Source organism: Cricetulus griseus, unplaced genomic scaffold (assembly GCF_003668045.3).
Source record: "Cricetulus griseus strain 17A/GY unplaced genomic scaffold, alternate assembly CriGri-PICRH-1.0 unplaced_scaffold_1, whole genome shotgun sequence".
Lineage (NCBI taxonomy): Eukaryota > Metazoa > Chordata > Mammalia > Rodentia > Cricetidae > Cricetulus > Cricetulus griseus.
Window position 1 is genome coordinate 6629346 of NW_023276808.1, and position 24525 is coordinate 6653870.

General features: G+C 36.7%; 2 protein-coding genes across 2 annotated transcripts in view; one reads left to right on the forward strand and one right to left on the reverse strand.

Moving 5' to 3' along the window:
* LOC118239775 (zinc finger protein 120-like) overlaps positions 1 to 3275 on the reverse strand; it is a gene marked incomplete at its 3' end in the record, with an annotated part of 9290 nt that extends 6015 nt beyond the window's left edge. Inside the window, exon 1 of the mRNA XM_035453665.1 lies at positions 3261 to 3275. Within this exon, the coding sequence (XP_035309556.1) occupies positions 3261 to 3275 (15 nt within the window). The remainder of the gene's footprint in view (positions 1 to 3260) is intronic.
* Positions 3276 to 3503: 228 nt separating this feature from the next.
* Positions 3504 to 7201, forward strand: LOC100772806 (zinc finger protein 431-like). Its single transcript, XM_035453549.1, has 4 exons — positions 3504 to 3563; positions 4374 to 4500; positions 4711 to 4771; positions 5701 to 7201. The coding sequence occupies exons 1-4, from the start codon at positions 3504 to 3506 to the stop codon at positions 6647 to 6649; spliced, it is 1197 nt and encodes a 398-aa protein (XP_035309440.1). The 3' UTR covers positions 6650 to 7201.
* Positions 7202 to 24525: the final 17324 nt, after the last annotated feature.

The following is a 24525-nucleotide window of genomic DNA, read 5'->3' on the forward strand; positions in this document are numbered from 1 at the left end:
TAAGGGAAGTCGCTAATAGGAGTCCTAGCAGCATGACCCTTGCCAATGTGGGTTTTTAGGGGGCAAGTGTTAGCAGTCAGGAAGTACTAGTGTCCGGGTAATTTGTGGGTTCTTCCATGGTTTCTTCTGCCTTTTCTGAAATGAGTCATAGTAAAGATGATGAACTATACCATGGTGGGTGAATGGTGATCAGAGCAGGTCTGTTGACCTATCATTTCAATTATTTATTTATTTATTGACTGCTTGTTTTTCAAGATAGCATTTCCCTGTTTAATGGTCATGGCCTACTGGGACTCACCATATAGAGTAGTCTGGTCTTGAATTCAGAGAGATCTTACTGCATCTGCATCACAGCTGCTGTTATTAAAGGCATGTGCCACCACCAACACCATCACCCATTAAGCTTTCAATTCTGTTGGAAGTTGAACAGAACATGAGACAGTGTGTAGTTCTGTTGGTACATATGTTGACCTGGGCAATGGCTTTTGTCCTCCATGCCTCCCAGTATGTATTTACTGGATAACAGGAGATTGCAGCCCAGGTATGGGGGATATAATTCTTGCAGCATCACTGTCCGGTGTTCACATATGGACAGTTCTTCTGTTTGTAGTGGGAAGACAGGTTAGAACTGAATGTCTGGTTTCTAGAAGTTCTTAATATTGCATTCCATTGTCAGGGTTGAATTAAAATATTGTAAAGTGTTTAGTAATTTGTAAAAAAAATGGTGATGTAAATTGTCCTTCACAAATAAATGATTAGAATGCTTTTTACTTGGTGGTGCAACTAACCACAATGATGTCATTCAGTGAAGTTTAGTTCCAGGGGAGAAAAGGAGTTTCTGACGTGTAGATTTTTCTCAAGTGTGCATGGTGCTGTGTAGGTAGATTAGACAGATTCCATATTATGTGACATAGGCCATGAAAATGGGGAGCATTTCTTTCTTTTTAAATTTAAATTAGAAAATAGTTTGTTTTACATGTCAATCACAGTTTCTTTCCCAACCTCCTTCATCTCCGTTGTGCTCCTCAGGGAAGGTAAGGCCTTCCACAAGTGATCTTCTAAGTCTGTCATATCATTTGGAGCATAGCCTAGAACCATCCCCATGCCTCTCAGCTGAGAGTGTTGCTTTATGTGGAATGGGCTTCTAAATTCCATTTGTACACTAGGTATAAATTCTAATCCACTACAGCCTGGATCAATCCTATATACTGGTTTCCCTGCTATTAGTCTGTGGTCTATGAGCTCCCCCTTGTTCAACTCAGCTGTTTCTGTGGATATCTCTTGTCTGGCCTTGACCCCTTTGCTCATCATTACTCCCTATCTGAAACTAGATTCCAGGAGTGTAGCTCAGTGTTTAGCTTTAGGTGTCTGCTTCTGCTTCCATCAGCTACTCGATGAAGGCTCCAGGATGGCATATAAGTTAGTCATTGATCTCATTATCATAGAAGGCCATTTAAGGTAAATTCTTGACTATTGCTTACAGTGTTATTTGGTTTTAGCCTTGTAGATGACTGGACATTTTTCTAGTGCCAGATTTCTCTTTAAATGTATTATGACTCCATCTATTATGGGATATTTTTCTTTCTCTCCACTATTCTTCCCTTGTCTCAATCTTCTTGTTCCTCTAGTCCTCCTCTTCCCTCCTCTTCTTCCCTTTTCATTTTTCTAACTCTTTCTCCCCTCCCCTCACGGTCCCAGTTAGTTCAGGAGATCTTGTCCCTTTCCCCTTCTCTTTGAGTCCATGTATATCTCTCTTAAGATTCTCCTTGTTTCCTAGCTTCTCTGGTGGTTTGGATTGTAGGTTGTTAAGGTGTGAGAACCAATGGTGTGATCTGTGACTTCTATCTTATTAAATTTAACCCTTTTAGCTAGCTAATATTAAATAGTGTGTGAAATGGCTGAATGGATGAAGGTAGCTGCTCCCATGTCTTCCTACCTTACTTTGAATCTTTAGGACCTATGTTGGGGGTGAAAACAAATTGACACATGAGGGTTGTCATCTGATCTACACACACACACACACACACACACACACACACACCACACACACACACAAACACACACATGCACGCATGTGCATGCATAAACACAGATAAATAAATAAATGTTTAAGACATAAAATTAAGGGGTAAGCCTTAGAAAATCCTTCTATGTACATCAACTGAGTGGGTAATTTTTAATGAAGTGTCTAACTTCAGGAAAATTATATAAACATGCAATATTATTTAAAACTATCATAAAGCTTTATGAATGTTATTATATACCCTCTATAATCAATGTTATCAGTAAAAATAAAAATGAACAAACACATACTCTTCAAAATTCTGGTTTGACTTGCAAAATCTGCTGTCTTTGAAGAGGGTAGTAGAACTGTAATTTAACATACACAAATATGTTAACAAGCAGTTCATTGAACGAGTTCAGATAATATACAAGAAATCCAAAAAAGCCTGTGAAGTTGAGATTTTTTTCAGTGAGTATTGGAAATACACATATCACAAAATATTTCCAGTGAAAAATTATAGAAGCATCCAATAGGATGGGCTCCTCCATTAATATTTTACTGTAGTAGTAGCACTACATCATGACTCCTAATTTCATGTATCTAGGGTCATAAGTAATACTGTAGCCATTATTTTTAAGGTTATTATTGATTGAAAATCAGGAAATTTAGAAATCATTACTTTGTTGCAATTGAGACTGGAATAGAAATTTTCCTCAGAGATAACCTCAATTATCTTTATGTATGAAAAGCTAAACTAAAATTAGCCATTGATTTTTGCACTCAGAAACTATGAGTGGAAACATAAATACAATACATTTTAACAGCAAAACTTAAATTTGTATCAATATACAAAAATATGTATCACTACACAAAGATTTTTTAAGCAAGAGTACAAACATACTAACAGTGTGTTGTAAGAGAAATTAACATAAATTTCTATTAATATACAAAACATTTGAAATTACTAATTGTTTTTAAGTTACATTACATTCAATAATCTACCCTTTTATTTTATGATGCCTATGTTTTCCTAAATATAAGTTATCCATGACCCATCAAATAATCAAAAGACTCCAACCCACCAAAATTTGGGAATGTGGGAGTCATGTTCTCCAGATGTTTCCTGCTGAAGCATCCTTAAGGGGTCACTGAGAAAATTTGAGATTAAGTTTAATTCCTGCAATGAGTTTAGTTGATATATATGGCCTGTCAACTTCAAGTGGTCTCACTTGCTATAACAATTATCTATGTCAACCTGGAGCAAATCCATAGCCTCTTGTTTTCTGTGGAAACAAAAGCACAATCGCTACTTCAAAGCAGTTTTGATTGTCATTTGAAAAATATATTTTACTATTTTAAAGTTAAGGCATTCATAAAGTATATAGACTCCTTTATTTCAACAATCCCTCTTTCAATTCCATTTACATCTGCAGCTATTTAACAGTTTGTCTTTTAGCCTTTTTACTGCCAAAGCAAACTTTAGATTGCTAAGCCACACATGGATCTTCATCATGCTCTCCCAGATATCAATGCCCTCTTAGGATTTCATGGGAGCAAAGTCTAAAACTCACAGAATAGTCATATATAGATGGAGAAGAACAACACACAACCTTCCTAGATTTCTCGCATTCGCATGATTATGCTCTGCCAATCATTGTGACTGAGGTTATCCTTGCTACTTAGTGTACTGGCTATTCAAAGGTAAACAGTAGTGAGAAATTCATTAAGGAAATATTTTTCAGCATTCTCATGCCTTACATTAAAATATAGCATGTTGGGTAAAATTTACTTAAATGTTTAATCCTTTACCTCTTTAGCTTTATACCTTTTGGTGAGGGAACTTCCCAGGTCCCAAATTGATACACAGTTGCATATTATATACTGCAAGTCATTTACTTGGCTCATTTCTAGCCAATTTTTCTCTAGTTAAATGATCCCATCTACCTTTTGCTTCAGGACTTTTACCTTTCTCCATTTATGTATATCTTACTTTCCTTCCTACTTCATGACATGTTGTGTGGCTGGGTAGCTGGCCCTGTACTCTTCTTTTTCTTGAGCCTTCCTCCTTGTTCCAGATTTATCCTTCTGTGTATACTTTGTTCCTGATGCCACAGCCTATCCTTTCTCCTGACTCACTATTGGATATAAACCTCTTCATCAGAATATCAGCTGTTGTATTCAGGCAAAGAAGAACAGCTTCATAAAATTAAACTAATACATCAGAAAAAATTAACACATAGTTACTTCATTAAGCAAATTTTCTACAGCATAAAAGTAACACATTTTAAAATAAGATTCTACAGAAACACACATTTACAATATGGTTAGTATTTTGCTTTAAATTGTGCACATGTATGTGATATTTTAGAATGCCATGAAGTATAAAGATGTACATATTGACTTCACTTGGGAAGAGTGGACTATGCTGGATACTTCTCAGAAGAATCTCTACAAAGATGTGATGCTGGAGACCTATGAGAACCTCAATGATATAGGTAAGAGTATATTTCCATTCCAATTTTAAACTAATATGACAACTGTTCCTTGGTTATTGGTGCTTTTCTTTAATTTGATTGAGAAAGAAAAAGAATGTAATAAATAAATCAACGTTATAAAACTCACTGAGGACAGTAACATAATTTTTGCACATTTGCATATATTATTTGTCAGTAATACTCTATACATTTTCTTGCCCTATATTTTAGGATACTCTTGGGAAGACAATATTATTGAAGAACATTGTGCAAGTTCAAAAAGACATGACAGGTAATTTTCATTTACAAGCTCACAGAAATGTGTCTCTGAAGAAATTGAAATGTTTCCTGAAGTTTGAAACAGAACCAGCAATGTATTGAAGCACAGCTTAATTTGCATTGATGATTATTAAATTCTCACAAGAACATAGAACTCCTTTTCAGGTAGTTTAACTGCATTTGCAAGGCAATATTTTAGGAAAGAAGACAAGGAAATAATGCATTGAGAGAAACTGCCACTTAAATCATTACACCACAAAAGCTATGCTGTAGTACTGTAAATCCACTTATTTCACACTACCTATGTTACTAAATATATAGACAAGATTGAATTGATAGTCATGTCTCCAAAACTTCCATTAAGCAAATACTCCATAGAAAAGTTGGTTTTACTCACATACTTTCTGTGACAGGACCAATTATTGTCAAGAGTCAAGGCCCAGTTATTGTAGGGAATATGTAATCACAATAATATTTATCTATAAGGAACAGAAAGTCAGACTGAATTAACTGAGGAAGCCTCTATGACTCACAGAGAAGGAAAAGTTAATAATACAAAAAAGGATGATAAACTTCTGAATATTTCTGGTTCTTGTCATTAAGTGAAAAATTACCTGTAGAAAAAGGTTCTGAAAATGAGAACCATGTAATAAAGGATTATTTATTCACAGCTATTTTCAAAGATACATGCAACCATTAAAGAAGGGGAAAAGAAGAATGTAATCACAGTGATAAAACTATAATGTCTGATTCTTCTTTACAACTGAAATAAATTGTAATATTAATTTATACAGGTAACAATATTCAACATTGTATTGAATATGGTAAAGCATTTACATATTACCCTTTTCCTGGCAGGCATGAAAGAAGGCAAACTGGAGAGAATTCGTCTGTATACACACAATGTGATAAAGTCTTTGAAAATAAGAGTTATCTCCAAAGTCATGAAACAAAACACAATGGAGAGAAATCATTTGAATGTAACCAATGTGGTAAAGCCTTTGCTTATCCCAGTTATCTTCTTATTCATCAAAGAAGACATAAAGAGGAGAAAACCTACAAATGTAATCAATGTGGTAAAGCCTTTTCTCATCACAGTGCTCTTCAAAGACATAAAAGATCACATACTGGAGAGAAACCCTATGAATGTAGTCAGTGTGGTAACGCCTTTTCTCGTCACAGTACTCTTCAAATGCATAAAAGAACGCATACTGGAGAGAAACCTTATGAATGTAATCAGTGTGGTAAAGCCTTTTCTCAGCACACTACTCTAAAAATGCATAAAAGGACACATACTGGAGAGAAACCCTATGAATGTAATCAGTGTGGTAAAGCCTTTTCTCAGCACAGTAATCTTCAAATGCATAAAAGAACACATACGGGAGAGAAACCCTATGAATGTAATCAGTGTGGTAAAGCCTTTTCTCAGCACAGTCATCTTCAAATGCATAAAAGAACACATACTGGAGAGAAACCCTATGAATGTGATCAGTGTGGGAAAGCCTTTGCTCGGCACAGTCATCTTCAAAGGCATAAAAGGACGCATACTGGAGAGAAATCCTATGAATGTAATCAGTGTGGTAAAGCCTTTTCTCATCACAGTAGTCTTCAAATACATAAAAGATCACATACTGGAGAGAAACCCTATGAATGTTATCAGTGTGGTAAAGTCTTTGCTCACCACAATAGTCTTCAAATACATAAAAGGACACATACTGGAGAGAAACCGTATGAATGCAATCAGTGTGGGAAAGCCTTTTCTCATCACAGTGCTCTTCAAAGGCATAAAAGGACACATACTGGAGAGAAACCGTATGAATGTAATCAGTGTGGTAAAGTCTTTTCTCACCACAGTAATCTTCAAATACATAAAAAGGCACACAATGGATAGATACCATAGGAAAGTAACCCGTGTGGTGAATCTTTTTCACAGCACAGTAATTGACTGCATCAGAAATTAACTTATACTTGGTGATTATGGAAATTTCCAAGGCCAAATCTCAAAAATATGAGGGAAAAGTACAAAAGAAATGATCAGGATGTAAGCTGACAATAAATGTCTTTAAAAGATGGTTGGCTAACCAAAACCACAAGAGTGAGTTTATCTCCCATATGATAATAGGCATCATTGGGAGATCACAATTCCACATGTGAGATGTACCCCTGCTTGATTTTATACCTACTGTAAGGACAAATTAGGAACTTTCAGGCTCGAAGTCTGACTCATCTGAATGGGCTCATATTCTGCTTCCCTGATACCTGCAAACATTCAGTTTGGAACTCTGAATGGTGGTGACTTGTTGGGAGCCATACAGGTTGTCATTAACCTTTAGGCCTAAACTTGGCACACCACAAGGCTATAGAACTGTCTTTTGATTATAAATGACTCCCCGAAGCATGAGCACCCAGAAGGAACAACATGAAAGAGACGTCAATCTATTGTCCAAACACAGGTCCACTTACCAAAGAAACCCTCCTGCACCTCACCATTTACCTAGGTAACCCTCCTTCTCCCCACCACTCATGAACTTTTTACCCTGCCAACGTCTTCTTTCTGTAGTTTTCTAACATCCCGCTTAAATGAACACCTTTATCTTGGGCTCTTCTCCCCCTCCCCCTTTACCTCATACTAGTGACTATATAGGCTAGCCTGGAAAAATTAAAATTTGCCACTTAATCAGAATCCTGTCTGTGGTCATTCTCTCTTGTCACTTGTCCCCATTCCCTCTCCTCCCCCGGTTGCCATTCCACAGGTCGAGACAACTACAGTGACTAGAGATGACATACAGATTGTGGCAAGAAACTGTATTGAAATCACTCTATGGATTAGTCCATATTATATTTCCAGAGCTGTGGAGAATGGAAGAAATTTTAGGGAGATACCTTAAGTTTTGATGCTTGAATATCAAATGCCACACAGGATTCTTCGGTTGTAACTGAGGACAAGCAGACATATAGTGTATTTTTTTTGTCCACTCAGCTGTGATGGGTCAGCCCCATTCACTTCTACCACTCTTTAGTTTTTGGCAACTCATGCTGTTGTCAGTGACAGTACCCGCAGTCCCTTCTGGGACTGTAATGCTTCTCAGTCCACACCAGCAATCACAGATACCTGCCTGATTCACAGGAATAAGGTTGTTCTATGTGATATTTATGTCACCCCCATTGAGTAATATCTAGTGAAAGAGTAGACACCATGAAATTCTAAATTCCAAGTGAATTTCATTTTGGAAAAGACTGATTCCTCCAGATAAGATTCTATCTACTGTAGCAATATTTATGGCTTCTCTGAACATCTTGCTGGAGAGGCAGGACTTGAGGCTTTGGGTAGTCTTTCAGATGGAAAAACTTAATATATGGCTTACTTATATTTGTTAGCTGGGCATATCACTTACCTTCTATCTAAAACTGTTATGACCCAAGGATGAATTACTTATCTTATGTCTACATCACTGTTCCAAATAGTATCAGGCAGGAATCATCTCCCTATTTTTCTATTAAAAACAGCATATTCAATGCTGAAACAATAAAACAATCAACAGAAATGGACTCAGCAGACTTTCTGCACATATTTGCAAATACTTTATTCACACCTACTTAAAAGAATTAAGAAGGGAATAAATTGGGAAAGAAGAAGAAAGTGATGCCATATATTTTAAATAAAATGGATAAAAATAAATGTTACATAAAAATTTGGCTAGAAAGTGAGCTTAGCAATAAAGAGCACTGGGTATTATTGCATTGGACATAGATTATATTTATAGAAACAGTGGTTGCTGACCATCTCCTGCAACTTCTGGTCCAGGGGAACTGTTTCCCTCTTCTGGCCTCTTCAGGTACTGCAAACATCCAAATGTGGACAAACACACATATACATAAAGTTTAAAAATAAAATTCTGTGCAGTAATGTCAAAGCCTTGAGATAGACAGCAGTAATGACTTGTCAAAAAATTCTTTCTGCTCCTCCATAGAAGCATATGTGGCCTTCCTCTGAGGAAGCTTGCTCAGAAGGAAAGAAATAGCTATCATTCACAGTGTGCATTTGTGTTTTTCCCATTTTTTTTATTTCTGTTCTACGTGCTTTTATGTGTGACGACTGTGGTACTGATATATCTTTTACATGTATCTCTAACAGTATACATTATAGTGTACTATAATAAATCACACATTGCTGGGCGTTGGTGGCACATGCCTTTAATCCCAGCACTCGGGAGGCAGAGGCAGGTGGATCTCTGTGAGTTCGAGGCCAGCCTAGTCTCCAGAGCGAGGGCCAGGATAGGATGCAAAGCTACACAGAGAAACCCTGTCTCAAAAATCAAATAAATAAATAAATAAAATAAATCACACACTATAATATATTTATATCTGCATCATTACATATTCTCTAATTTTTTTCTGTAAATCTCCGTCAGCCTAAGTAGTTAGAGATGCAATCTTCTATCTTTATTAAATTTTCCAAAGCATAACCTTATGCCAAAGTAAAGCATACTTACTGATGACAGTAGTTAGTATTCAGCTATCTCTATTGGCCTGTACTTTGGTTTCTGACAGGATATGCCTTCAGCTTCAGCTAGTAAGAGGTCCACCAGTGTATTTTCACTATGTTCCCTTTTTAAAGGGCCCTGCCCATATCTCATTCTGCTCTCCCTCTCTCCATCTCTGTGTCTGTTTCCTCTCTCTCTCTCTCTCTCTCTCTCTCTCTCTCTCTCTCTCTTTCTGTCTGCCCTTCTTCCCTCACTCCTATTGCTCCTGTCCCTGATGGCTGGTCTCTCTCCTCCCTTTCCCCATGTTATCATCCCTTTGCCTAATAAAATACCTTCTGGTTGATCCTTGTCACAAGGATTCTTTCTTAAATTTAAACAGCTTATGTGGAATGCAAACTCTTTGCCAGGATGGATCCTCTTTAACATAAACCACCAGTTTATTCTTTATTAACATGCTGTTAATAAAGAAGTTATAGCAAAACAAATTTGTCTTCCCTGTTGTAAAATACATATCACACAGTGGTTCTTTTAAAAAAAGTGTTAATCTTGAACTTTCTTTGAAAAGTTTTCATTTCCTCACTCTGAGAAATTGATTGCATTCAATCAACAATTGTAAAAAACAATATGGTGTCCACCTTATTCTAAGAGACATTGTTTTCTTCATCATAGGGGAATGAAATAAATTTAGCACTCAGAGCTATATCCTCCAAAGTTCAAACAGCAGAATGCTTTAAGCAAATATCTCACTTTCTGGTGAAACAGCCTTCCATTCCCAACCCATTTTCTCCTATTGTCAATTGAGGGGATTGGAGTTTACAGGGAGAATGCTGGCCATTGATTTCTTTGAATTTTTATTTTGACTTTAATCTTGTCATTCCTATTCAAAGGACAGTTTTATAATTATAGGTGTGTTTGGTGTCTCCTTTTATCAGTGGTGCCATTAATTTTGTGTGGTTTTTATTATAATTTAATTATAATACATTTTCTCTAAAAATGAGGAACCATTACCTAAGTTTGTATTCTGAGAATATACTGTAACTGAGTTATTTGGGATTTTGTTAGTTTGTGGACTTTATATTGGAAAACATGTTTACCTTTCTCCCCTTTATCTTAGAGTCTTACCTCTTTATTTCTTTGTGTATCTGTGTTTTCATGTTTTCCCTATCATTATCGTTTGTGATTTTGTTTGTTAATTGGTTTTTATGGTTAGTATGGTATTGGATTTTTAAAATACTCTCCTATACTGTTCTCTTTCCCAGTTTGCTTGAATTCTTAAAATGACATAAGCAAGCAGCAACACAGTTGATGTCTTGACCAGATCAGAAGGGCTAGTTTCAAGGTCTGTGAGAGGTTGTGTCACATGGTGATGGTTGTGGGAAGGTTCTTCCACTGAGAATGACAATATCCCTGAGGAAGTTGCACTCTGCTGATTAAGAAAGCTGAGCCAGGAGGTGGTGGCTTCTTCAATCCCAGAACTTGGAAGGCAGAAGTAGATGCAACACACACACACACAAAAAAATAAACCAGAATATATCATATAAAACTAAGATAAAATATATAGATGTACAGATTAAGATACATGGTACAGGGTTAATTATAGGTTAATTTTATCTGTGAGTATCCACTTGCACAATAAACTGATTAGCCCAAAAGTTCTAGCTGTAAAGATTCATACCCAGCTGCTCTCCATGACCCAAAGGGAACCAAAAGAGAGCAAGGCTGTCCTGAACCCCAGACCAAATACCATGCTCAAGATCACCACTGTGACCATGCAGAAATGGGCATGGTTAGTGCCATAAGTGAGTCTGGTTGCATCTCTCACTACAATTCCTCTTTTATTCTAAAGAAAAAGATTTATACTTGATACAAAACTATATACAAAGAGAGCATATGTCACGTATGCACTGAGACAGAAAAGTAAGAACACACACACTTAAAACCTATTGCCAGTGAAGTAACAAGAGCAAATGGCAAGAAGCATATACCCAGTCAGTCCTAGGTTAAAGGCAAAACGGATTTCCATAGAGTTGCCTTAAAATGGAAAGTTTAAATCTTGTATCTAAAATTTCTATCTAGGAAGAGAGAACAATACTTCTGACATCATGTCTGCTTGTAGAGAAAAATACTGACAACATCCTGTACCTAAGAATGAAGAAAACTGTTATTTTTCAGCAAGTTTCCATTTAGAGAATATGTGAGAAAAACTATGGAGTCTGTAGTCCCATCTGTGCAGATATGGTCTCTAATAGCTCAGAGGGAAAAAAGAAGGGGAACCTCCCCTGTGATATAGCAGTGTTGTAGATACAGCATCCTGCACTGCCCAAATATAAGCCTGAATGACAATAAGACTAAATCCCAATTTATATAATAGAGTTGGGTTAATAATCTGTCATCACTGGCAACACAGGTTCATTATTAGTAAAATAATCCTTAGGGATACTCTCTGCCTAGACACACAGGGGAGGGTCTAGGCCAAACTAGAAATGACATGACAGACTTTGAATATCCCCTGGAAGGCCTCACCCACCCTAGGATTCAGACAGGGGTTGAGATGAGGACATGGGGCAGGGGAGGAGGAGAGGGAGAGGGTAGGAACTGTGACAGACATGTAAAATAAACTTGTATCCAATAAATAAAAAAGGAAACTAATCCAGCATAAGGGTAGCGCAAAACATTACCTTGGAGGGAATTCAATGAGAAGTATGAGTATTTTATTACTTTCAATTCTCCAGCTTCAATTTCTGTGTAACTCATAAACTGCATTGGAAATCTTTTAAAATAACATTTACAACGATTCTGATTCAATGTTATGGAGGTGATCAACTCATTTCATAGAGTCTGGCATTCATTTTGATAATGGGAGTCAGTGCTTAAAGTATATTACCAACTGCACAGATGAAAATTCTCCAAAGGTTACACATTATGTTTATATATGGTCTCTTGCACCTTGTTTTCCTATCATTTAAATATTTCATATATATATGCATGTGTAACACTAACTCATGATGAGATGACATTAATGTTTATTGAATCTATTGCGTGTAACTATATATATATGCATATATATGTCTATTCATGCATATAGATACAGATTCCTAACAATAAACATTTAGTGATAAATGATTCTATTATTTACTGCATTTCATTCTAGCAAAAATACCATAATGGCTATTCCCTATCAATTGTTCACTGAGAGAAGTAAACCACTATGTCTATTTACCAAATCTAGGACACTGACGTTTGAGGAATCAAACAAGCCCATCTAAGCATCGGTTATTTAGTTCACAACTACATTGACATTACTTAGAGTAACATAACTGAGCTGCAAATCACAGGAGTCCCTTACAGTAACATCTGTATACAATTCATGATGATACATAAAGCTGGCACCCTTGGAATTCCTTGCCCCTTTTGATGGCAGCTAGTCCAGATAGACTCCCCTCCCAGCAAAGTTACCAATTATGTAACTATGTAGAGATGCCTTGTGACTCTTTCAACTTTCAGAAGCTTTATTGCAAAAGAGGCAGGCTCTCAACAATTCACATTCATCAAAGAATACACACTGGACAGAAACCTTAACATTGTAATATATGTAGGAAATCCTTTGCTAAGAGATAAAAACTTAAAAATCATCAAAGAATACACACTGGACAGAAACCTTACCATTGTAATATGGGTGGGAAATCCTTTACTAAGAGATCAAAACTTAAAAATCATCAAATAATACATATTGAACAGAAACCTTACAATTGAATTGTATGTGGTGACTCCTTTATAAAATCTCAACATTTTAAGTTAATCAAAGAATAGATAATAGAGAAAATGTTAAAAAATATTACACAAATTGTGGCATGTTCTCTGCCCATGATTCACATCTTCCAAGACACTACACACACATAGACATCAGAATACTTAAAATTTTAATGATTACGTTATGTTCTAGGTCATGTTCCCATGTATCATCTCTGCAAAAACTCTCTACATCCATACAGAAGAGAAATCTTATAAATTTGAAGCATGTGGATAAAACCTCTCTTGGGTTCTTCAAGATTAACTCTCATTACAGAAACCACACGAGAAAAATCACTCACAATGTTAAAATGTGGCAAGTTTATTGGCATGCTCAAATTGTCAAACCTCATCAGTAATGGAATAAAATCTAAAAATCGTACAGAATTTAAAAAAAAAATTCTTTTAAAGAAGTCCGTTCTCCATATCTTCTCCAACATACACTGTCATTGGTGTTACTGATTTTAGTCATTCTGATTGCAGTAAGATGGTATCTCAGATTGGTTTTGAGCTGCATTTCCCTGATGGCTATGGATGTTGAGCACTTTCTCAAGTGTCTTTCATCCATTTTAGATTCCTCTGTTGAGAATTCTCTATTTATTTCTGCACTCCACTTTTTAATTACATTGTTTTGTGTTTTGGTGGCTAGCTTATTGTGTTCATTGAATATTTTGGAGATCAGCCCTCTGTCAGATGTGAAGATCAACCTTTTCCTTTCCTATGCTTTCTTTGTTCTTTTGATTAAATGTTGATTGTATTTTTCCTGCCTTATTTCTTGGCTTTTTCTCAAAATCCTGTTCACTCTTTCAAATATATTTTACATATTTTTGATTGTTGTACCGTTCTGACAAGTATAGACCTCACAAAATGTGAATTGGTGTATTGATTTTCTGTAATGTATAAGGATAACAGAGTTACATTCATTTTCTTAAAAATGATGGACCTTACCAATTTGTCTTAATAAAATTTCTCTTTTTTTGCAGATTTTTTTTTAATTTTAATTAGCAACAAGATTGTTTTACATGTCAATCCCAGGTCCCTCTCCATCCCCTCCTCCAACTAAACTGCTACCCACCCAACTAAAACCCTACCTATCACATATCCTTTCTGCTCCACAGAGATTGTGAGACCTTCCATAGGGGGTCATCAGAGACTATAATATCCTTTGGGATAGGGCCTAAGCCCATCATCATGTGTCTTGGCTCAAGGAATATTCCTCTATGTTGAATGGGCTCCCAAACTCCACACCTATGCTAGTGATAAGTACTGATCTTCTACTAGAGTCCCCAGAGATTTCGGAGGCCTTCTCACAGACTTCCATGCTCAGGGAATCTGGATAAACCCCATTGTATTTTCCCATGTATCTGTCTGGGCACCAAGATCTCCCCGTTGTTCAGGTCAGCTGTTTCTGTGGGTTTCCCCAGCCTGGTCTGGACCCCTTTGCTCTTCACTCATCCTTCTCTGCATCAGGATTCCAGTTCAGTTCAGTGAAAAGTTGTGGGTGTCTGCTTCTACTTATACCACCTGCTGGATGAGGGCTATTGGGTGGCATATAAGTCAGTCATCAATCTCATAATCAGGGGAGTGTATTTAATGTAGCCTCTCCTCTGTTGCTTACATTTTTAGTTCATGTCATCTTGCACATCTCCAGACAGTCCCTAGTGCCTGATTTCTTTTGAAACCTAAAATCTCTCCCTCTATTATGATATCTCCTTTCTTGTTTTCTTCTATTCTTCCCCCAACTCAAACTTTCTGCTCCCTCATATCCTCCTCACCTCTCCTCTTATTAAAATTCAGTAGCCTTCATATATATATATATTTGGCTGAGAAAGAAATCAGACAAGAACTTTAATTCTTTAAGAAGGAAATTGAAGAAGCTATCATAAAATTGAAAGATCTCCCATGCTCTTGCATAGATGGGATCAACATAATAAAAGGGCAATCTTCCCAAAAGCATTCTATAGATTCAATGCAATCCCCATCAAAATCCCAGCACAATTCTTCACAGAACTTGAATGAACAGTACTCAATTATATGTGGAATAACAAAAAGATACAGGATAAGAAAAGCAATCCTGTATAATAAAGGAACTTCCATAGGTATCACCATTCCTGAATTCACACACTACTATAAACAACAATAATAAAAACAGCTTGTTATTGGCACAAAACCTGACAAGTAGACCAAAAGGATTTAATCAACGACACTGATATTAATACACACACCTATGAAAACCTTATTTTTGACAACGAAGGAAAATTATGAAATGTAAAAAAGGAAGTATCTTCAAAAAAGGGTGCTGGCATTACTGGAAACAGACATGTAGAAGACTGCAGATAGATCCATACTCGTTGGCATGCGCAGAACATAAACTCAAATTGATCAAGACCTCAACATGTAACCAGTCATATTGAACCACTTAGAAGAGAAGTTGGAAGTATACATGAATGAAATGGCACAGGACACTACTTGCTGAATATTACACCATTAACACAGACATTTAGATTGAGAATTAATAAATGGGAACTCCTGATACTGAGAAGCTTCTGTAAGGGAAAGGATAGATTTAACCAGACATTAGGGCAGCCTACAGAATGGGAAAAGATCTTCTGCAACCCCGATTCTGACAGAGGCCTGATGGTCAAAAGCCACTTAAGGAATTACTCAACATCCTTAGACATCTGGGCAAAGAAGATCACAACATCTGTGAGATACCATTTAACTGTCAGAATGGCTAAATTAAAGAAACACAAATGGCTGGTTATACTGGAGAGGATGTGGAGAAAGTGAACACTCCTTCATTGCTGGTGGTAATGAAAATTTATACAGTGACTTGGAAATTAGTGAGGTAGTTTCTCACAAAAATGGGAATGAGTCCACCCGAAGATCCAGCGATTCCAGTCATATGCATAAAAGCAAATGGTGATTATTGATACCACAAGTACATCTGTTCAACTATGTTCATAGCAGCACTATTTTCAACAGTCAGAATCTGAAATACAAGCAAACTTGGTGCCCTTCAGGCAAAGAATGGATAAAGAAAATGCCAAAAATATAAACAATATAGTACTTCTCTGCATTAAAAAATAACAATTTGAATATTACAGGCAAATAGAGGAAACTAGAAGAAAGCATGCTGAAGTGAGGTAACCCAGACACATAAAGAGAAACATGGTATGTACTCACTCATAAGTGGGTATTAGATATAGCACAAAGAAAAACCTGCCTACAATCTAAGACCCCAGAGAAGCTAGGATTCAAGTAGGACTCTAAGAGAGACATTGATCCCCTGAGAAAGGGAAATGGAGATGGTATCCTGAGTAAATTGGGAGCGTGATGGGAGGGAAGAGGGACCTAAGAGAAAAAGGAGGGGGAACCAGAAAGGAGAGAGGGAGGAGAAGGTAAGTTACCAGGAAGATAAAGTTGGAGCAAGGGCAGAGATTGAGAACAACGAAAGTGATACCTTGATAGAGGAAGCCATTATAGGATTAAAAAGTAAATAGACAATAGAAAAATTCTGAGGAATCTATAAGGATAACTACAACTAAGAATCTAAAAAGTAGGTTAGAAGGTATGTTAAATGCCATTTCCTTGTAATAAGATTGAAGTCTCCATTAAAGTCCAACATATACCCTTTATCCATTACCTGATGGAAGCAGAAGCAGAAAGTCAGAGGTAAGCACAGAACCTAATGCCTTAATTCCATTTATGCAGAGAGAGGAGTGAAGAGCAAAGGGGTCAAGATCAGTTTGGAGAAAAACACAGGAACAGTTGACCTGAGCAAGTGAGAGCTCACAGACTCCAGAGTGACAGCGGTGGAACCTGCATAAGCCAAACCAGGGCCGCCAGATGGGATTCAGGTTGGGGAGATTTGCATCTTTGGGGACCACTGGAAGTAGAACAACAATTTACCTTTATTGCATGAAATGGCTTTGTACAGTCCTTTCAATGTACAGGGTGACTTTTTCAACCTAGATGCTGGAGGAGGGCCTTGGTTCTGCAAAAATCATGTGAAAGACTTTGATGATGCACCATTAGAAGCCTCATCTTCTCTGAAGAGTGAATGGGCTTGGGATGGGGAGTTGGTGGGGGTACGGGTGGGAGAGGGAACAGAGATTGAAATGTAAAATATGAATGATTTTAATTTAAATTAAAAAATAAAAATAACAATATGGCTGCTGATATTTAATGGCAGGAAATGTATAAGATAAAACTGTTCAACTTACTATTTTCTAAACTTAAAACAAACAGAGAAACAAGAAGAATATAAGAACATAAAAAGCAACAAAATCATGTCTATATTTTGTCATTTTGGAGAGATTATGCAACAGTGTGAATGCCAGTCTTTATCTGTTCATGTCCACGATGTAGCTGTCACTGTAATGTTCTCTTTTGATGCTCAACTCTGAGTGCAAAATGATCGGCTTCTTACATAATAAAACTTGAACAACGTAGATTTGGTATCCCGATGTTAGGTGAACTATAGGGTTCTGATGCCACAAATTAAAGCAGACCAATGTTATCTTGATGAGAAGTAGAATGCCTCAGTCTCCTTTGGTCAAAGCAGGGTATGAAGAATGTCTGAGATCTCCTGGATGAGAAGAAAACAGAGATCCACTTGGATAGAGGTTGAGGGTAGAGAGCTTTCTATGAGAATGTTCTGAAAGCTCTAGGTTAAATCATGTGATTTGGGGGCCCAATAGACTGAAGATATATATTTCAGTCACAATGAATTGAGGAGGCAGATTGGAATCCACATATGTAGTTTTTCAATATATCCCACTCCCAGAGAGAGAGGTCTTGTGATCCAGAAGTCAGAGGAGATAAATCATCAGAATCACTGAAGAAATTAGAAATGGTTCATGCCTGCATAGAATATAGGAATAGTTCAAAGAATTCATTGTCAGATGGATCTCTTAAGTTTATTCAGCTGTTTAGACATATGTATGAAAGTTGGGGTCCACACCACTTTTTCCACCATAAGGCAAAGAAATTCAGGACTGGGCTCTATTTCACACTCCTCAGCCCTGGTACATTAAGATACAGTGTTCTGGGTGTCAGTTTTGGTGAATGGAATGACAGGTAACTCTAGTTAGTTAGGAACAAACTGATGACCCTGAATCAGATGACAATAAGGGCCTTTTGTGACAAACAGCTCATGTGGTGAGAATTCAGCATAAAAATGCAGCAGGATAGTGGCCCTTGAGTTTAAATGACACCCTATTAAATAATATTGATGAGTCTATTTTCTAAATAATACATAGAATTTATGAGACTGCTTTGTGCATTTGAGGACTGTTAACTTTTTATGAAATCAAGCATATCTGCTGTCATTTTTCATAGGGAAATGCATTCTTAGATTAAGTTGGGGGAAGTTAGTTGGAAGGACCAAGAGTAAAAGAGCATATTCTTGGACCCTTTTGGTGACTTTCTACTTTCACTGACTTTGGAACATGTAAAGAGATTTGTAATGCCTTCAGAAAAGTGTGTATATCCAATGGTCCCATATTTACAAGAAGATGATGGGACATCTCCATGGTCTGATTTGTAAATACTTCATCTTCATTGGGGAGATATATATAGGTCTATTGTGCAGAAGGACAATTTCTTATCCTTTAATGGGTAGTTTTACACCAGAGACCTGGGTGATTCCAAGAAATCAGAGTGCTTTTGGGTGTTAGTCAAACTTTTAAGTCCATATTGTACAGAGAGAAAAAACTGAATGTAAACTGGGCAATGTAAATAGACGTTCTAGATACCTTTGACAGAAATTTGTCAGGGTACCTTATAAAGTAGAGGAAGACCAATGTACTTCACCAGATTCCAAGAGAACATTAAGGTTATAATACACACATCTTCCAAATATTCAATGCATGTAGGAAACCAGTCTCAGAATTTCTTCTAAGAAGATGTTGGCACTTGAAGTGGAGTTGTAGTTCCTGTGTGTTAGAAGGGAAGGTGAATAGCCACTGGATCAATGGGAGTACATCTGTAATATCCTCATGAAGAGCAAGAAATTATGGATCTATCTTGCTGTACAAGCTATTCAATGGAATATGTGCCAGTCACTTGAAACAAAGAGAAAGATGTTAGAGCACTTTTTTAAAAATTGTAATTCTTTAAGCCCCCAGCTTTGTAGAGCATGATTTTCTGTGATGCTCTTGGTAGAGCAAGTGCATTAAGGCTCATATTGTGTTTATAGATAAGTAATTGGTCCCTTAAAGTAAGAAGTCAAAGTTCTCATGACCATTTCTTAAAAAGATGGTGTCATGAGTTTCACTATATTCTAACTAACAGTGTGCCATCAGAGTGGACAAATGGAGGACTGAATGGGTTCCTGGCAGAAGGGGCAATTTTCCCCTTTATCAATGGGGAAGATAGTGAGAATATTTTTAACAGAGGAAATCTGAGGCCAAATATAGGTCAAAATTAGCTACCATAATTGCCATTGATGAAGGATATACCTTTTGGTTAAGGAGGAAAAGTTCTATCAATTTTGGCAAATGTTGAATTTCTTCCTATGAAGTCTTACAGTACAGAAGAGTCCCACAACTACTTCTTCATCTAGAAATTATTCACACGTTAGGATATCCCTGACTTTTGGGAATATTGGAAGACAAAATGTATCAGCTTCAGTGTTTTTGAAAAGCTGTTGCTCCTGTGTCAAGCATACTTTCTCCTTAGTTTTGTGCTCAACAACCCAGATCAGTGTACGAATGACATATTTGTACTGCAATATTTCTTGTGACTGGACTGCTGGCAGTGTCCTCCAAACCTCCATAGGCTCACTATGATTGTGATCTGTGAACTCTATCTAAAGTGGATTCCAGTGGTGAGAACTTAAATCTAGGATGTGCATTTACCACGGGACGCATGCCTGAGACTTACCTTATGAGTCTGTGGAGATTGATGTAAACTACATTATAGCACACATAAAATACTCTTGAAAAAATCCTCATAATGGAATTGTGTAAGGCAGATTAGAAGAAAGCAAAGTACTAGGCCATCTTGTAGTGTTACAAAGAGTTCCAAGCCAAATATTAAAGTGAGAAGGAAAGGGGAGTTATTTGCCTCACCATATTGCATAGCCAAACACATTATCTCTCCATCTGTGGTTCCAAATCTTCATTCCAATTTGTAAGGTTCTTATCCATACAGATCCCATTTTAACCTTGACATACTCTAAACATTTATCAAAGAGGAAGAAAAAAATTGCTTTCTCTGTGGACTTTCCAAGTTTAACCTAAGCTACATGGCGTAGAACAAAGTGTGGATTTTCACTGTTTAGAGTATTAACTACTGGATCCTATATGAGTACCAGTGTGTTGGACTGTCACATGAGTATAAGCAAGCATTTCAGTTATTAATAACTGTGTCTTTCCAACACACCTTAGTAATGAGATTGGTGATGTAAGGCTGTGTACTCAGATCTTATGCATGGAGATTTACCATGGATGTAAAATATCAAATGGGAAGATAATGCAAAGTCATATTATGCAGAGAAGCATGTTTAATATCATCTTTGGCATTAAATTTTCTGAGTTGCAAATGGGCAAATTTACTAATTAATTGTACCTTGTAGAGATATTTAACTTCTAATGCAAGATTGTAATAGAAAAAAGGACTGAGCTTCTCACTGACTCACATATACACAGAAGATTGCTTATTTTCAAAGAGGAATATATAGTGTCACTTTTGTTGAGTGTGTTCTGTATCTTCTTTGGCAGAGTGCAAACTTCTGAAACCAGCCTGGGTAAGGGAATTTTTCTGAGTCTCCTTATTAAGAGGAGTAAACACCTTATACACATTATTTCAGTATGTAGAAATCCAATTCACCCTTGACAGTGGTGTAAATCCTAGGTTACCTTGGATAGTGGGAAAATCTTTGGGCTCTGCCTCATTAGCTTCTCATTATGCCCCCTAGCTACAGATATGCATACCATGAGTCAAAACTTTTTGAGTCCAGAAAGAATTCAGAATTTTTTTTTCCTGACGTACGATTGGTCTTCTGGGCATGCTTCCACAAGACTTTCTTTGTCTCTACAATTGATGACAAATTTTCAAGTATATTTACAAGATTCTAGACAGATGAAATTATGTATATACTTTATTCTCTGCTATATATTCATGGATGTAGTGTGGTCCCATCTCTTACAGGTGTTGAAGTTGCTGATTTGTTCAGCTGGGTAGGCTTTCATGTGCAATGACAACTGACCATATTCAGAAAAGTCAACTAGAGTTCAGATGGGTAACTCTGAAGTGTCTTAGAAAACACGATTGCTTGAGAAACTCACTTGCCAATAGAAAACATTTTGGAGTTTTCAATTACCAGATAATTTTGTACCAAACCACCTTAGATAATACAGAATAACTGGAAAAGACTGATTTGCAAGAGGTGCATTATAAACTTTCTAATCTATCCTGTTGTCTCGAAGTACCCAACTTTTTTCCACAGGAGAAGAAGCACAAGGCCCCCTTCACTTTAGTCCCTGTTACTGAGTAGTAAAATGATTTATACCAAATTAGACAAATGGACAAATGTGAGTGCCATGGAAGAGAAAAATAAAAGTTTAAATCCCCTTGGTATAAAGGACAAAAGTCAAAAGCAGTCTTTTGTCTAAGATCTATGTCTTATGCCTTATCTAGAAGTGAAAAGGTGAGGAGTAATAATAGAAGAATGGGAGTACTAGACACCTTCTATGAAAGAATAACTGTGCGACCCTCTTAAACAAAAGTGAATTTCAGAATCCGCTTGGTCAGTGGGTGCATAAATCATACTTCCCTGAGTTAAAAGGGATTAGCAGTAGAGGAATATCCCAACATATATAACCAGGTTTAGAAACACTTCTTCAGATGTTAGTATTTGCGTATGTTGTCTTGAATCTGGGAAAGACCAGCTAGCATTCAAATGCTGTTTGTAACACCATGAATGATGCAGGCTGAGAAATTTGCTTCATCTATTTTCAGTCAGCCCTTTAGATCTACGTATAATGGCAGAATTCTCACTTCTGATGACTGGCTAAAAGATAGATGACATGAATTCTTGACTTTGTTTGCAAATATTAGGTTTTGGTATATCTAAGCTAGACATTATTCAGAGAGGAAGTCTCTCATAGATCAACATCTCTAACTTTAAATATCAGACTACAAGATTCATAAAACAAAGGCCCAAAGGACCACTACTTAGTTAGAAAACATGTTGTGCATAGTACATAAGACAGGGGATATCCCATAATCCCTCAGAAAAAAGTCTCAGTCTTTATTATTCATACTAGGCTGTTACTGGAAATCAATGTCAGATTCAAAGATTCTTTTATAATGGATCAGCAGTTCTCAAGTGTGAGCCAAAATTATCAGAAGGGTCGCTTATCACATTTCCTCAATGTCAGCTGTTTACATTCCAGCTTATTAGAGCTGGAATTCTGTAGTTACGTAGTAACAAAGAACCATTTATATAGCTAGGGGTCTGTGCACTCTTTGTCCTTAGAAGAAATGTTTGATGCTCACTTTGTTATAGGTGGAAAAATGAAGAATATAGGTACATAGGATTTCTGAGGAGTTGACCCATGTGCATCAGACACACTCTTTCAAAAAAGTGGGAATTATACTCCCTTGGGCACATAGGAAAATCTGATACATTTTCAGCAGACATTTGCATACCTTGTAAAATTAAGTCCAGTACATCCTAGAACATTCTCCTCAGATTCCAAAACTTCCCTGTGATTTGGTATGTTCATATCTAGAGTGGGATCTGCAAGAGATATATCAATACTCTTAGGATTCTTGAAATTTTGTGTTTCTGTTGCTAGATAAATTGCGTAGTTACATTTGTGTTCACTAAATCTAACAGATCTGGCCTGCAATGGTGAGAACACAGTTTGTACTGATTGAATTGAAGGAAGTAGATAGATTCCAGGCTCTTCTTGCTCTCTTTGTTCTCTATGACCTGCCATTATAGTGAACAATGTTTTTTCAATAAGTAGACAAATCAATGTGGCCATGCTCAGAAAAGGGAAATATGAGAGCTCCTTGAGTCAATTGGAGAAGTTCTAACTCCTGTCTTTCATAGGTTGAAAACAAGTCACACAAAATTTGGAATGGAGAGTATCTCCAATGGTGATGTTGTAAGGCTGAATGCCATAATTTACCTTTTAAGGAAGAGCACGATCCAGGAAAATTTTTGTCATATTTGAATTCTTCTTTAAAGTATAGAAAACGTCAGTCTCTGGCAACTCCACTGAGGCATGAGCAAAATCTTCACATTCTTCTCAGAGTTTGGATGTAAATTACTGGGCCTAATTTCTTAAACTTATAAATAACTTGAAAGATGTTATCACAAAGAACAGGAACTTCCCAATTTTGGTTAAAACTTATTAGTAAATGGCCTGGTTTTCAAGCTAGCTTTTCTATATTTTTGCAATGTGTCTTCAAATTAGTGTTCCCCAAATTTCCCTTGGATAAGGGTATATGTAAGGTCTACCAAGCACAGAGGGAGAAGTTCTCAATCACTGTTAGATTTCCTTGGAAACAGTGCAGAACTAAGATTAGTATGAATGCAAATAAGACTTTATATCATTTTTTAGTGATAGGGTTTACTTTAATCACCATTTAATATTGTAGAATCAGTTGGGATACACATGTTATGCTCTGTATCTTACTCCTTCATAGGATATTATCTCTCATAATATAGTAGAGATAATTAATGTCTATATTCTCCCCATTGAATTCCTGCATGCCACTTAGTTCACTCCTGAAAATCTGATGCTATGCTTATGTGGTTAGCAGAAATAAGTTAATTTCACATATGAGAATTTTCCTAGTAGGTTTACAAGCTTAGTTTTGATGAGTTTAAGTCTAGGTCTTACCTTTGTCCGTCTTTCCACAGAAAGAGAAAGATTCAAAACCTTGAGGGTAGTACTTCATTTCTTCTTGTTTCAAAGAAATATTCCAACATTCTTGTTCCATTAGGAGCCATGATTTTACAGTCATACACTCAAGTGTTCCTCTAACTTCCTCTGATTAGAGCAGGAATTTCTTAGTCCCAGTTGAGAATAAATATATATTCTAGGAATACTTGTTTGGATGGGAATATACAAACCTTTGTTTTACTTAAGATGAAGTTCTGGGGCCTCTAACATGAAATTTAACTGTCTCACCTAGCTTCTCCTTGACTGGATAGATCTCAAATTCCCTTGATTGATGTTTAGAAAATTTTTGCCTGCTGTGAATAATGCAAACATCTAAATCCCAACATTATTTTGTCTGAAACCCATTTTGGTGACTAGGGAATTTCCAAGATCACCTGTATCAAGATATGTATGTCACATTGCTTGTTGATCTACTAAGGAAATTCCGAAGCCCTTGGATCTCAGTGTGCATTTCTCAGTAAACTTCTGTGGTAATCAGAAGTTTATATTGTGTCCTGGTAGTTGATTAGGTTTATTTATGAGAATATTTGCTATGATTGAACACCTGCGGTATCTCCTTATGAGGG

Coding starts and splice junctions, on each gene's coding strand:
- LOC100772806 (XM_035453549.1), top strand. CDS start 3,504: ATGGATCTTCATCATGCTCTCCCAGATATCAATGCCCTCTTAGGATTT. Junction 3,564..4,373: donor TAGGATTTCATGGGAGCAAA/GTCTAAAACTCA, acceptor GTGATATTTTAG/AATGCCATGAAGTATAAAGA. Junction 4,501..4,710: donor TGAGAACCTCAATGATATAG/GTAAGAGTATAT, acceptor CCTATATTTTAG/GATACTCTTGGGAAGACAAT.